The sequence below is a fragment of the Hevea brasiliensis genome, chromosome 1, assembly GCF_030052815.1.
Source record: "Hevea brasiliensis isolate MT/VB/25A 57/8 chromosome 1, ASM3005281v1, whole genome shotgun sequence".
Classification (NCBI taxonomy): Eukaryota; Viridiplantae; Streptophyta; class Magnoliopsida; order Malpighiales; family Euphorbiaceae; genus Hevea; species Hevea brasiliensis.
The window spans coordinates 123,247,277-123,263,212 of NC_079493.1; the positions used below are offsets into that span (position 1 = coordinate 123,247,277).

A 15,936-nucleotide genomic window follows, 5' to 3' on the forward strand; every position below is an offset into this window, starting at 1 on the left:
AAGTTTAAGAAATTAGATATGCCATAATATTAAATAAATTGCACAATTTCCACCTCCAAAATTAAATGATACATATATTCTGAATAAATTTTATAGTTCAAAATTTGTAACGAAATTATTACTAAATTTAAAAATATAATATAAAATTTTTTAAATTTTAAAATTTTATGTAATAAATTCTTTATAAGTAACACGCTAATATGGACAATCTAGAATAGGAATAATATGAATGATTACTATTATTTTTTAAAGGTATAGTCTCTCTAATTAATTTTTATATATTTAATATTTTATTATTTCATACGGTTAAGATTTTTGTATAATTAATCTATAAAAAAAAATGATTTTATCACGATCAGAGAAAAAATTATTCACATCATTATTATTTTGAATTGTATAAATCAACTATTAAAAATTAAAAAAAATTATTATAAAAAATTTTAAAATTTTATATTACATTTTAAAGTTCAGAAATAATTTTATAATAACTTCTAAAGTTTAAAGATAACCCTTAAAATTTATCTTGAGATTGTTATACTGTATAAACTAATTTTATAACATTGAATAAATTTTGTTTTGTTATTAATAAATAAAGAATTAAAACTAACAAATTGGATGAGTGGTCTGGAGCTCATTGCAAATAGATTTCACATGTAAATATTAGGTATTTAAATAAAAAATAAATAAATAATTAAATAAAAAGATATTAATAAATAAAGAAAATTATTTAAAAATAAATGAAAAAATAAACTAAAGTTTCAATTTAATAATATTTACTAAAATATTTCCAATGACTTGGTATATTTTTTAAAAAGAAAAACAAAAAAAGTTAAAATAAAATTAGGGGAGGCCAAACTGCTGTGTCTGTAGAACAGTCTTTAATCGGTGATACCCAATAGTAGAATCGAAGTCTCTGCAACTAACAACCAATTCTCTCCATGGCGCTTTCTGGCTCTCGTGTAAGTCTCTCTCTCTCTCTCTCTCTCAATTCAAGTTCACTGTAACTGTCTGCGTATTCCAGATCTCGATCTAAAAATTTGAACTTTATATGTGGTGGTCCTGTTTGGTTGCTAAGAAAATTTTGGAAACGGAAGCTAAAGTTAATTCGTTTCTCCTTATGTTACTAATTCCTTGACTTTTTCATTGGATCTCCTTTCTTTATATTAGTTTTTTTTACGCAACAAGTGTAATTTTAATCCAACCATAGGAGCAAACTATGATTTTGCATACTTGGTTGGATCTAGACTCTGGAGGTAGCGGTATGATTTGTGGAAATTTAATTTGCGTAACTATGAACTGTGAATGGTTACGAGTACTACTGTAGGATTTGGCTTCAGTTTAAGGTCATGCAACTTTCTAGATTAGATGACTGTGGATGGATCTTAGGCAAGAGCTGATTAAGTTTTAAGTTTATCTAATTTCAATGGATGATTTTATATGTATCTATGTGGTGTATACCAGGGAGTTTGAAGGGAATTGCTTGTTCTGGTTTTGTTATTTGTTTAGGAGTGGTTAATGAGATTAAAGATGCACATGTGCCTTCCTCGACATGTATATATGATGAATGTTTAATTTTGATTTCGCAGGATGCTTGCCCCATGGTAAAGAACATTCTTCTGCTAGACTCTGAAGGGAAGCGTGTGGCTGTCAAATACTACTCAGATGATTGGCCAACCAATAATGCAAAGTTAGCTTTTGAAAAATCATTGTTTGCTAAGACTATGAAATCAAATGCCCGGACAGAAGGTTTGCTTCATAAATTGCTCGAACTATTATAGATTATAGTGTTTTCACTACTTTGTGCATGATGGCTAATTTTTATTTATGGATTATAACAAAATTATGCGGTAACATGGCCCTCATTAAATTTCTGCCCAAGTCCCAACAAGATTCTGATTTAGACATTGTAAAACAAAATTTTCAGTTTGATTATTAACAAGGTAGATGCAAAGTGCTTTGGTTACAGTGTTAGTAAGAAAGATACGCTATTTTTTACCTCCAGCACATGAAACAGTTGCCTATATTTTTTTTAATTACTGTACCAAGGTTGGTAACTGATACATGAATTCTCTCATACACGGAATGTTAATCTTTAAATACAAGATATTGTTTAATTAGCTAAATCTCATTATCCAATTCTATTAAGTTTCTATTTGGTATTGAGTTTGGGAAGCCAAAACTGCTTTTCTGAATAAAAGCACCATTTTATATGTTGTTAAGAAAAGTAGTTTGAAAAAAACTGTTTTGTTGTTTTAGTGTTCTTATAACTAAAACTTATTAAATTTAATTTTAAATTATTTTTTACTACTCTCTAACTAGTATATTTAATAAAGTGATTTTCTCAACAGCAATGCTAAAGAGGCCATAAATCTGAAGTTGATTTGCCTGCTCTAAATTGACTTCATCCACATGAAGAACATTCTTACCACAATAATTACTAATATGTATTTTGTAAATGAGGTGTTGGCTGTTGGAGAATCTTAGTTATTTGTTTTATAACTTGGATATAGTCATGTGGAAAACTTTGGTCAAGTAGGAATATGTAATGCTGCTTTAAATGTTTTCACATGATTCATAACAGTCCACGCATGTACAACTTGCTTGGAAGTTAATAATTGGGTCTTCTTGGAATTTGAAAGTGTAGCTATATTAAGTATCTGAAGGAGTAGTAATGATTATAACATATATGCATTATTATATAATGTTGTGTGCCCTCAGCCATGTTGCCTTGTGATTGTATCACAATTGTAGTAAACTAGAAAAGTTGACCGTAGACCTTTGAGTTCTGCTTAACCTGACAATAGATTTGGAGTTTACATGATACCCGACAACCTGCACTCCTGATATGTTCCTTTATGCAGCGGAGATAACGATGTTTGACAACTACATTGTTGTATATAAATTTGTTCAAGACCTCCACTTCTTTGTGACTGGTGGTGATGATGAAAACGAACTCATCTTAGCTTCTGTTCTTCAAGGTTTCTTTGATTCAGTTTCTCTTCTCTTGAGGTATTGCTAGTTACATTTTTAACTTCATTCTTAATTTGATTCAATGATAACTTAGTTCTTGTTTCTCTGACATTTACCTTCCACGGCATTGTCATAGGAGTACTGTTGACAAGAGGGAGGCACTTGAGAACTTGGATCTCATCTTTTTATGCCTTGATGAGATAGTTGAAAAAGGGTATGTTATTTTGTTCTTAAATTTTTCTATTGCATCTTAGTCACCACTATTTTGTACTCATCTGACTTTTTTTTTTTCTTGGTATATTTGCTATGCAATTGTTTAATGAAATGATACAAAAAAATATAAGAAGGGAAATTTTCCAACGAAGGACATTTTGGAAGTTTCCATCTTTATTACTTATGCTCCCTATCGTAATGGTAGCTTGTTTAGTGAAGGCAAGCTAATGATTTTTTTTTCTCTGCAATTTGAAATTGTAGATGTTCATGTATCTGTAATGCTTTGCATTGTATTATCACAAATGAAGTATAAATAGAGTGTCAAGATTAGGTTTGTTAGCTAGAGCTTAGCCGATATACATAATGGTACACAAGATGATCCCTGTCAGAAATACCTGCAGTTAACACCTGAAGATAGATTAGCTTAGTCTAATAATAGATATCTATACAATTGAAATTTTTTAGATTTTAGCATACTTCAGCATTAGAATTGGGAGGTCCTTTGGATTATGTGTATCTTTTCATAACCTTGCTCTCATATCATATGTAGAGATTTCATAATAGGGAAAATTACCTTTATCGTGGAAACAATATCCCATGATTCATTTTGAAGATTTTGGGTAAATGATTCAAAATGTGAACTTGCAATGCAAATCTGAATTTATTGATTTTTTTTTTCCAAGGGCTGTTGTCTGGAAGAATGATAGAGTTTTGAGTTTGTTTCTCATTCTGCAATATTGCTTGCAAGTTGATGCAAGCTGGTATCGAAATGTTGTGCATTGTGGATAATAACCAACACCTCTGTCTGCCATGCTTGTGCTCACTGATGGTGCTGTTCATTTCTTTACTACTGATCAAGAAGGTTTTAACATGTGTGTATTTATTTGGCTTTGGCAGGATGATACTTGAAACAGATGCCAATGTTATTGCAGGAAAGGTGGCAGTAAATAGCATGGATCCTAGTGCACCTTTGTCTGAACAGGTTTAATTTCTACCTATCCATTGTTTTCTCATTACTACTTAATTGAGTAAATGTTACCATATAAAGTAGAAGAAATGTTGAAATGAAAATTATTAGTCCTTGAGACCAGTGAGAAATAACGGGAACCAATTGCATGTGCTCAGGGAAAGTCGTTATTTTTACAGATTACGCATTGATAGGCCAATTGTTGTGCTCATGCTTTTTTACCTCTTGATTTGATTTCCTTTGTCTGAGCTTCACGTTTCCTTTCTAATATTGTAGACAATAAGCCAAGCACTGGCTACAGCACGCGAACACTTGACAAGAACCCTCTTTCAGTAGGGCTGCTATGGTCGCACGAAGAAAATGGCTTGGATTTCATTCTTTAGTCAATTTTTGGTTTTCAGCATGTTGTCATGTAGGAATTCATCTTCATCCAATTTATTTTTGTTGAGCTTAAAATTAGGGAGGATAATACCATTTTCATTTGGGCTTGTTTTGGTTTACCCAATCAATAATACCTTTTTTTGCTTGTCTTCAATTGTTGTATGGGTTTCTAAAGTATTTGTTTGCCTCTGGCCTCCGGTTTGGTTTTGGGCTGAAATTGTTGGCTCCAGTTCAAAGGTTCATGGACCCAGGATCAGACCAGATTGTTCCCTAGTTCTGGTTTGATCTATTTCGGTCGTAGTTTGACCTTTTTTCTATTTTAAATTTTTTTCTTATTTTAAAAGGGAAAAAGTGGGTTTTTGCTTTGAATCAGACCAAATCAGTTGGTTTTGATCAAATTTTGATCCGATGTCGGAGGGAAAAAGGTTTGATTTAAATTGATTTTTGAATTAGATCAATTAGGTTCCAAGTGGGCCTACTGTGATGTACCCCAATTAAATTGTTGATAAGTATCGTTCACCGTACAGATATTGAGATAGATCCCAAGGATTACGCCATACAGATATTGATAGATCCATACTCCTACTGTACTCTGAGTTTGGGTAGAGAAAATTATGAGTGTCCCAACTTCCTTCCATATGAAGACATTAACCATTCTTTCGAAAGCTAGAAAGCAGGAAGGGACAAGAAGATAAGTGTGCTTGTGGTAATGCTTTGATATTTCTGCTTTCATTATCATCTTTTATCTCTTGCTGTCGCCTTGTTTGGTTGGGGATAAATTCACTCATGAACTTCAACTTTTTGCAAAATTAACAAAATCAATTTACATTTCCCATAAAATAAAAGAAATAACTTTCTTCAATTTAAGGCAATTTACTTACCCCTTACGGGATAAGTTACTTATTAGGAAGTTCATTTCTTAAGAAATAAAGAAATTGATGCAAATAAGATTGTAATACACTTCATTTGAGCAAATATGAATATTTTCATTTTTTATGAACTGAGTGTATAAACTGACCACGTATTCAGCATAAAGTAAGACATCTTTTACAACCATAAACATAGCATTTCTAGTGCACTTAATGTTAGGAGTCAAAGTTTAAAATATTTCCGTTGATGAAGTTAACATAACAACATTACACACATAGCATCTTTATTGTATCTAATGTTAGGGTTAAAGTTTAGAATACTTTCGTAAATATAATTAACTAGAGAATTGCACATGTTAATATACATGGCTATTAATAATTTTAATTTATATATATTTTTTAATTTTAATATATAAAAATAATGTAATATTTTAAATTTTTTATTAATTATTTTAAATTTTATTTTTATTACTTTTATATCTCAAACTTTTTAATAAAGATTTTATAATATAAATAATTAAAATCTATCTATATATAATATAAAGATAAATATATGTAATTAATACTCCCTCCGTTTACAAAATAATAGCCACATTTGGCTTTTATCTTGTTCAAAATTATCTGCTATATTTAGATAATTAACTTTTTTTTTTAATTTTACCCTTTATCTCTATAAAATATAGCAAATATTTATACAATTTTTTAAAACTAATATTATCACTTTCTTCTTAATTAAATGAGTTATTTGTCACGTTAATATTCATTTCTTCATGTTTCCAAAAAAAAAGAATAATTAAGGAAATTATTAATATTATTTTTAAGAAAATGAGGTTAATAATTATATCTTTAATCACCGTGAAAACTCTAAATGTGACTATTATTTATAGACGAAAAGAGTATATATTAACATATTATAAGTTATCATATAATAATGACTACTTATTATAGTATTAATAGGATAATTATTAAATAATTTATAACTTATATATAATAGAGAATGTCACGTGACGTTCTCTTAAGAATATCTTCATATATATATATATTAGATGTAAATATGTCATCACACCAAGAGGTCAATGATAAAATTTAAAATTATAATTTATGAGAGTTACCACATAAATATGATTTTTTTTAATTTTTCTGTTAAAATTTAAATTCAAAATTTTTTAATTTAAGAGATTATTATAAAACTATTAAATTAAAATTCTGATACATATGATACATTATGAATTTTGAATGGTTTCAATTAGCAAAATGCAATGCTGCTTTAAATGTTTCACATGATTCATAACAGTCCACGCATGTACAACTTACTTTGAAGTTAATAATTGGGTATTCTTGGAATTTGAAAGCAATCAAAGCATAGATATATTAAGTATCTGAAGGAGTAGTAATGATTATGACATAAATGCATTATTATATAATTTTGTGTGCCCTCAGCCGTGTTGCCTTGTGATTGTATCACTGTTGTAGTAAACTAGAAAAGTGGACCATAGACCTCTGAGTTGTTCTTAACCTGACGATGAGTAGACATGGAGTTTACATGATACCCTGCAACCTGCGCTCCTGATATGTTCCTATATACAGCGGAGATCAAAATGTTTGACAACTACATTGTTGTATATAAATTTATTCAAGACCTCCCCTTCTTTGTGACTGGAGGTGATGATGAAAACGAACTCATTTTAGCTTCTGTTCTTCAAGGTTTCTTTGATTCAGTTTCTCTTCTCTTGAGGTATTGCTAGTTACATTTTTAACCTTCATTCTTAATTTGATTCAATGATGACTTAGTTCTTGTTTCTCTAACATTTACCTTCCATGGCATTGTCATAAGAGTACTGTTGACAAGAGGGAGGCAATTGAGAACTTGGATCTCATCTCCTTATGCCTTGATGAGATCGTTGAAAAAGGGTACACAATTTTGTTCTTAACTTTTTATATTTCATCTTAGTCACCACCATTTTGTACTCATTTGACTTTTTTTCGTCTTGGTATATTTGCTATGCAATTGTTTAATGAAATGATACACATAAATATAAGAAGGGAAATTTTCCAACTAAGGACATTGTGAAAGTTTCTATCTTTATTACTTGTGTTACATATAGGAGAAAAAGATATAGAAATAGGGATAACAATGGGCATATGGGCATGTGAGTAGAGGGAAGTTGTTGCTGGGAATCTGTTGAAGTAGTTATTAGTGATTGGAGGGAAATTGTAAGTAGTTGTAATTGCAGGAGGAGGTTAGAGCAGTTATAGAAATTGGAGGGAAAATTGTATCTCTCTCTCTCTCTTTTCTTCTCTACTCCATCTATCTGCCTATCTTCTTCTTCTTCTTCTTCTACCTTAAGTTATGGTTTCTACCCGTCATTTGGTATCAGAGCTTGCGTGTGGGTGGGCTTGATCTGGAATTGGATTGTTGAGAGTCATAAGGCATGACTAGGTCTGCTGTGGTGAGACCGGAGGCTGTAAGACTGACGGATCTAGAGGAACAAGTTAGGGTTCTTCATAGGGATTTTCAGAATACCAAAAGGGATGTGGAGAAACTCAGAGGAGATATGAAACAATTAAGAGAGGAAATTAACAAGAATGTTGAGGAATCTAATAGAAATGTTGTGGAATATAAACAAGCAATTGAGAGATTGGCATCTACAATGATAGGATTAGCTGCTGCTGTGGGAAAGTTGCTAGAAAGTAGGGGCAAAGAAGTGGATCTTGGGGGAAAAGATTCTAATTTGGGAAGTGGGAAAGGGTTGTTACCTATTCTGTCACAAAGCCAAGAATTTAGTTTAGGGGTCAATTAAAATATTTTATTTATTAAATAAATAAAAATTAATAACAAAATTTTTCTATAATAACAAAATTAAACACCTTAATTTTTTTTTTAACAAAATTGAATTTAGTTTAGGAGGTCTAATTAAAATATTTTATTTATTAAATAAATAAAAATTAATAACAAAATTTTTCTATAATAACAAAATTAAACACCTTAATTTTTTTTAATAAAATTGACTTGCTAAAAATTAAATAAAATTATTGTTAATTCAAAAATATAATAAATGTGTTATATTATGAATTATTACGATGGCCTAAAATTGAAAAGTTTGTCTAATTTATTTGAAATTTATTTTTTTCAAAATAATAATGAAAAGTAAATTTAATTAAAAAATATAAAAAGTTATTTTAACCATTCTAAATTTAGATATATTTTATCACACCCCCACACATACATATATAATTTAAAAAGTGAGAAACTACCTTACTTGTTTTTTAGAATACAATGATTAAATTATTGGTTTCATTAAAATGATAAAAATTTAATTAATTCAATTGAAATAGAGACGAAAATAGAAATCTATCATTTGAGGGAAATGAATAAATATTAATAAGAAATAAATAAAATTTTTATAAAAATATAGGAAATAAAATAAAAATATAAATATTAAGATATCAAAATTAAACTATGAATGAAATTTATGTAAAGATAAGAATATTGGAGGGATTGTTTAAAAAAAATACTAAAATTTTAATTTTAAAAATTGTAGAGGATAAATAGTAATTTCTTTTTGAAAAAAATATATTAAATTTATGGATAATTTTTTAATTTTATAAACTTGTGGAGGGGATCATAGCCCCTTGTTTCCAAGTAATTCTCTTGTTTCCAAGTAATTCTGCCTTGAATTAAAACCTATTTTAATGATATAGTGTAAATTATTTTGTTGATGGATTATAAAATGAAAAATTAATTTGTTTGATTTTGAAATTATATAGATTGAATTGTATATTTTATTAAAATATTAAATACTAAAATATAAATTATTCTATAAAATTTTTATTTTTAAAAAATTATTACTACACCCCTAAAAATTTTTAAAATTTCAGGGTCCCCGTGCCCCCTTGGCCCATCTCTCCCTCCGTCCATGTCTACTCCAAAAGAGTTGGTTAATGGGCAGAATGAAGGGTCAAGTAATTTCAGTTCTGCAATTAATTTAGAAAAATTCCAGAAAATGCTTCCTAAAATTGAGTTGGTGGCGTTTGAAGGGGGGAATCTGAGAACTTGGATTAGCAAATGTTGTAAATATTTTGAGGTTTATGAAGTTCCAAAGGAAAAGAAGGTTGCAATAGCAAGTTTATATTTGATTAACAAGGCTGATGCTGGGTATCATAACTGGATTAGGGGAAGACTCAGTCAGTCCTGGGAAGAGTTTGAGACAGATCTGTGCAAAAGGTTTGGGGAACAAGGATTGGAGGATATTGTTGAAGAGTTTATGAAATGAGGCAAGAAGGGTCTATTAATGATTATCAAGACAAATTTTAAGATTTAAGGGTACGAATGGAGATGGTTTTGCCTGCATTGGATGAGAACTATTTCTTGTAAGGATTTATAGGGGTTCTTAGGGATGAAATTAGGCCTATGGTGAGGATGTTTAGGCTTACCAATCTTGCTTATGCATTCGAAATAGCAAAGTTGCAAGAACAATTGCTGCAATACAGTGGCAGGTTATCTCCTAAACCTATTTTCAGTCCTTATAAACCAATTTCTTCCAATTTCTCAATGGTATCAGAATTTTCCCTATCCAACCAAACCTCCAAATGATAGTTCACAACCTAAAACCATCTCTCCAAATTCTGCAAAACCTACTTCTGTTGCAAGTACCAGTTTTGTCAACCAAAGTACAACCAGGAATAGTCAACCAAACCCTGGCTTTAATTCTAAACCAGCTAGAACTTGTTATAGATATGGAGATAAATTTTTTTCAAGCCACTAATGTAAGCCTAAAATAGCCCTAGCTATGCAATTGGAGGAGCATGATCAGGAGAGTGTGGAAGAGGCTGTAGAGGAAGGGATGGTGCTTAAGGCAAATGAGGAATTACATAAGGACCAACCTGAAATGACCCTTTTAGTTCATGCAATTGAGGATAGTCAAGGTATGGACACTATCAAACATCTTGGGAGATAAAAGATAGGCAGCGGGTGATTCTTGTAGATAGTGGTAGCACTAATACATTTTTGGATGAAAGAGTTGCTAAGGAATTAAAGATTCCTGTGGTGCAGATTCCTTCCTCAGTAGTAAGAGTGGCTGATGGCAGAACAATAATGAATTCTACGATGTGTCCTGTTTTTCATTGGCAAGTCCAGAAGCATCAATTTTCTTTCCGTATGAGGATTTTAGATTTGGGGAGTTTTAATATAATACTTGGAGTGGATTGGATGAAGAGTGTTAATCCTATACTTTTTTATTTTGAAGGGTTCAAGATTTATTTTCATGAGGATGGAAATAAGGTAAAATTACAAGGAACCGGGGATGGTGGTGAATCTTGTGTATTGCAGGAATGTATTAGTTTTGGAAAATTAATTCACAAGTAAGGACATGATTTTCAATCACCTCTCTTTTATGTGGAGTAGTTGGCACCATCTGCTGCAAGTTCTTTTCTGCAGCAAGAGAATTTCTTGTGTTCAATCTCTAAAGGTACCATACATCCTGCTATTCAATCTCTTCTTGATAAATACCACCATATCTTTGAAGAACCAACTTCCTTGCCTCCTTTTAGATCCCATAACCATAGTATTCCCTTACTGCCGGGCATAAACCCTATTAATGTAAGAACATACAAGTATCCCCATTATCAAAAGACTGAAATTGAGAAACTTGTGAATGATATGTTAACCTCAAAAGTCATTCAGCCAAGCTCTAGCCCGATTTCTTCACCAGTTCTTTTAGTAAAGAAGAAAGATGGAACATGGAGGTTTTGTATTGATTATAAGAGATTGAATGATAGTGTTGTCAAGAATAAATTCCCTATTCCTATAATTGAGGATTTATTGGGTGAACTACATAGTGCTAAGATGTTTTCTAAAATAGATTTAAGAGCTGGTTATCATCAGATTCGTATGGAGATTGGGGACATTCCAAAAATTGCCTTTAAGACACACCAAGGGCATTATGAATTTACTGTTATGCCCTTTGGGTTGACTAATACCCCTGCTACATTTCAAGGGTTGATGAATCACATATTCCAGGAATATCTTAGGAAGTTTGTGCTGGTTTTCTTTGATGATATTCTCATTTACAGCCCAGATTTAGAATCTCACTTGGAGCATTTAGAAGTTGTTTTCAGGGTGTTACAGGACCAGCAGCTTTTTACTAAGATGTCCAAGTGTTCTTTTGGGCAGGAGAAGGCGTATAATCTTGGCCATATCATCTCTAGGGAAGGTGAAACTGCAGATCCAGAAAAAATACAGTCCATACTCTCATGGCTTGTCCCTTCTTCAGTTAAAGAGTTGAGGAGTTTTCTTGGCCTTACGGGTTACTATAGAAAATTTATTAAAGAATATGGAGTTATTTGTAAACCATTAACTGATTTACTTAAGAAGGATGGGTTTAATTGGTCTTCAGCTGCTCAGAAGGCTTTTGAGTCACTTAAGGCAGCTATGTCTTCAGCAACAGTATTGTCCCTTCCAGATTTTACACAACCTTTTGTAGTGGAGACCGATGCAAGCTGTATGGGTATGGGTGCTATTCTGCAATAACATGGCCATCCTATAGCTTATATTTCAAAAGCTTTTGGAGTGAGGAATCAAGCTCTTTTAGTCTATGAAAAAGAGCTATTGGCCATTACATTTGTTGTCTCTAAATGGAGACATTATCTGGAACAAGGCACCTTTTATATCAAGACTGATCATGAAAGCATCAAATATCTATTGGAGCAGAGACTTCACACAAATTTGCAGCAAAGAGGAATTTCTAAGTTTTTAAGGCTAGACTATAAAATTCTTTATAGAAGAGGCAGTGATAATAAGCCTACAGATGCTCTCTGCAGGAGGCCACATCTGCTACTCAAGGGATTTACGCACTTCATTCTGTAATTGTTTCAACTTGGAAAAACCATTTGATTGCTAGCCATTAGCAAGATGATAAAGCTAATACTTTAATGGCTCAACTTTCAGTAGATGCTGCTGCTCATTCCAAGTATCAGTTGAAGCAAGGGCTGTTGTATTATGAAGGAAGGTTGTATGTGGGCATTAGTGGGGATTTAAGGAAGAAACTGATTGCTTAATATCATAATAGTGCAATAAGGGGCCATTCTGGCACGCATAACACTTATTTGAGATTGCAAAAGCAGTTTTACTGGCCTAGTATGCATTCAGATGTGTTTCAGTGGGTGCAACAGTGTGCTGATTGTGCTAACAAGGGAGATAATTCTGCTTATCCAAGGTTGTTGCAGCCCCTTCCATTGCCTTCTCAAGCTTGGCAGCACATCACCATGGATTTCATTGAGCAACTTCCTAAATCAAAGGGCAAAGACACCATCTTGGTTGTAGTTTGTAGGGATACCAAGTATGGCCATTTTCTGGCTTTGTCTTACCCTTTTACAGCATCTACAGTAGCTCAGATTTTCTTGGACAATATTTATAAGCTGCATGGGTCCCCTATGTCTATTGTTACTAATAGAGATAAGCTGTTCACTAGCTTTTTCTGGAAAGAATTCTTTAAACAGTTGGGAACTACTCTCTAATATAATAGTGCTTATCATCCTCAAATGGATGGGCAAACTGAGCGTTTGAATCAGTGCTTGGAAGCCTATATTTGAGATGTATGTGTCATCATCAACCTCAGTCTTAGAGTAGATGGTTGCCTCTAGCTGAATGGTGGTATAACTCTACCTATCATGGCTCCATAAAAATGACCCCTTTTGAGGCCTTATATGGGTATTATCCCTCTGCTTTCCCTGCTGTTTTACCTATTGAAACTCCAGTTCAGGCTGTCGCTGACTTTTATTTTCAAAGGCAGCAAACCCATGATATTTTGAAAACCAATTTGGAGCAAGCTAGAAACAGGATGAAGCAACTAGCAGATAAGAAAAGAAGTGAGCGAGAATTTCAGGAAGGTGATGGGTTTATTTGAAGCTTCAGCCTTATAGACAGAGCTCTTTGGCATTAAGGAAAAACTTGAAGTTGGCAGCAAAATTTTATGGGCCTTTTCAAGTTTAAAGAGAGTGGGGCATGTTGCCTATAAGTTGCAGTTGCCTAAACATGTAGCCATCCACCCTGTATTTCATGTTTCTCTCCTTAAAAAGAAGGTAGGAGATAATGTGGTGCCTCAAACATAGTTGCCTGCTCTGCATGAGAATGAAATTATTGTGGCTCCTACTGTTATTCCTGGCACCAGAACTATGGAGAAGGGGGGGGTGGGGTTGTGTTAGCAAGTAGTCCAAGACTTGGTAAAGTGGACTAATTTGTCTGATGAGGAAGCCACTTGGGAAGAGAGAAGCTTTCTTCAGGCCCAGTTCCGTGACTTCTAGCATTCTTGGGGTCAAGAATGCTCTCATGGAGGGGGTATTTTTACATATAGGAGAAAAAGATATAGAAATAGGGATAATAATGGGCACGTGAATAGAGGGAAGTTGTTGCTGGGAATCTGTTGAAATAGTTATTAGTAATTGGAGGGAAATTGTAAGTAGTTGTAATTATTGGAGGAGGCTAGAGTAGTTATAGGAATTGGAGAGAAAGTCGTAAGTAGTTGCAGTTGTTGAAGGATGTTAAAGCAGTTATAGGAATTGGAGGGAAATGTGTATAAAATAGGATTTAGCTTACTTGTAATTGGCATTCTGAATTATGGATGAATAATACTACTCTTTTCTCTTCTTCTTGATCTTCCTATCTTCTCTCTCTCTCTTTTCTTCTCTACTCCATCAATCTTCCTATCTTCTTCTTCTTCTACCTTCTGTTAGGGTTTCTACCTGACATTATGCTCCCTATTGTAATGGTAGCTTGTCTAGTGAAGGCAAGCTAATGATTTTTTTTCTCTGCAATTTGAAATTGTAGATGTTCATGTATCTGTAATGCCTTGCATTGTATTATCACAAATGAAGTATAAATAGAGTGTACAAGATTAGGTTTGTTAGCTAGAGCTTAGCTGATATACATTATAGTTACACAAGATAATCCCTGTGAGAAATACCTGCACTTAACACCTGAAGATAGATTAGCTTAGTCTAATAATAGAGATCTGTACAATTGAAGCTCTTTAGATTTTAACATGCTTTAGCAATATAATTGACAGGTCCTTTGGATTATGTGCATCTTTTCAAAACCTTGCTCTCATATGTAGAGATTTCAGAATAGGGAAATTTACGTTTATTATGGAAACAATATCCCATGATTCATTTTGAAGATTTTGGGTAAATGATTCAACATGTGAACTTGCAATGCAAATCTGAATTTATCGACTTTTTTTTTCCAAGGGCTGTTGTCTGGAAGAATGATAGAGTTTTGAGTTTGTTTCTCTCATTTTGCAACATTGCTTGCAAGTTGATGCAAGCTGGTATCGAAATGTTGTGCATTATGGATAATAAACAACACCTCTGTTTGCCATGCTTCTGCTCACTGATGGTGCTGTTCATTTCTTTACTAATGATCAAGAAGGTTTTAACATGTGTTTATTTTTTTGGCTTTGGCAGGATGATACTTGAAACAGATGCCTATGTTTATTGCAGGAAAGGTGGCAGTAAATGGCATGGATCCTAGTGCACCTTTGTCTGAACAGGTTAAATTTCTACTTATCTATTTTTTTCTCATTACTACTTAATTGAGTAAATGTTACTATATAAAGTGGAAGAAATGTTGAAATGAAAATTAATAAATCCTTGAGAACTGTGAGAAATAACAGGAACCAATTACATATGCTCAGGAAAGTCCTTTATTTTGACAGATTACACATGATAGGCCGATTGTTGTGCTCATGCTTTTTTACCTCTTGATTTGAGTTCCTTTATCTGATCTTCTTGTTTCATTTCTAATATTGTAGACAATAAGCCAAGCACTGGGTGCAGCATGTGAACACTTGACAAGAACCCCTCTTTCAGTAGGGCTGCCATGGTCGCACGGAGAAAATGGCTTGGATTTCATTCTCTAGTCAATTTTTGGCTTTCAGTATGTTGTCATGTAGGAGTTCATCTTCGTCCAATTTTTCTTTGTTGACCTTAAAATTAGTGAGGATAATACCATTTCATTTGGGCTTGAACCACCCAGTCAATAATACCTTTTTTCGCTTGTCTGCAACTGTTGTATGGGTTTCCAAAGTTTGTGATTGCCTCTGGCCTCCGGTTTGGTTTTGGGCTGAAATTGTTGGTTCCAGTTCAAAGGTTCTGGGACCCAGGATCAGACCAGATTGTTCCCTAGTTCTGGTTCGATCCATTTGTCTTATTTTTTATTTTAAAATTTTTCTTATTTTAAAAGGGAAAAAATCAAATCGGTTGTTGCTTTGAATCAGACCAAATCAGTTGGTTTTGATGAAATTTTGATCCAACGAAATAGGGAAAAAAGGTTTGAGTTAAATTGATTTTTGAATTGGATCAATTAGGTTCCAAGTGGGCCTTATGTAGTGGGCCCCAATTAAATTATTGACATGAACTGTTCACCGTACAGATATTGAGATAGATCCCTACTCCTATTGTACTCGCTTGAGGTCCCAACTTCCTTCCATATGAAGACATTAACCATTCTTTCGAAAGGTAGAAAGCAGAAAGGGACAAGAA

General features: G+C 32.7%; 2 protein-coding genes across 4 annotated transcripts; both read left to right on the top strand.

Annotated features, from left to right (window-relative positions):
- The first annotated feature begins 802 nt into the window (after positions 1 to 802).
- On the top strand, positions 803 to 4,715 carry LOC110634115 (coatomer subunit zeta-1). 2 transcript variants are annotated; one of them, XM_021783019.2, is made up of 6 exons: positions 803 to 959; positions 1,587 to 1,746; positions 2,862 to 3,009; positions 3,107 to 3,184; positions 4,081 to 4,165; positions 4,427 to 4,715. In XM_021783019.2, the coding sequence occupies exons 1-6, from the start codon at positions 939 to 941 to the stop codon at positions 4,484 to 4,486; spliced, it is 552 nt and encodes a 183-aa protein (XP_021638711.1). In that variant the 5' UTR covers positions 803 to 938; the 3' UTR covers positions 4,487 to 4,715. The 2 variants fall into 2 exon arrangements, with proteins under 2 accessions (XP_021638711.1, XP_058006719.1); XM_058150736.1 differs by lacking the exon at positions 803 to 959 and adding an exon at positions 1,034 to 1,099.
- A 2,141-nt stretch (positions 4,716 to 6,856) lies between these two features.
- Positions 6,857 to 15,414, top strand: LOC110634055 (coatomer subunit zeta-2-like). 2 transcript variants are annotated; one of them, XR_009150438.1, is made up of 5 exons: positions 6,857 to 7,135; positions 7,235 to 7,311; positions 14,644 to 14,791; positions 14,896 to 14,945; positions 15,207 to 15,414. XR_009150438.1 is itself a non-coding variant. In XM_058150749.1 (4 exons), the coding sequence occupies exons 1-4, from the start codon at positions 6,972 to 6,974 to the stop codon at positions 15,312 to 15,314; spliced, it is 399 nt and encodes a 132-aa protein (XP_058006732.1). In that variant the 5' UTR covers positions 6,857 to 6,971; the 3' UTR covers positions 15,315 to 15,414. The 2 variants fall into 2 exon arrangements, 1 of the variants encoding a protein (XP_058006732.1); XM_058150749.1 differs by lacking the exon at positions 14,644 to 14,791.
- Positions 15,415 to 15,936: the final 522 nt, after the last annotated feature.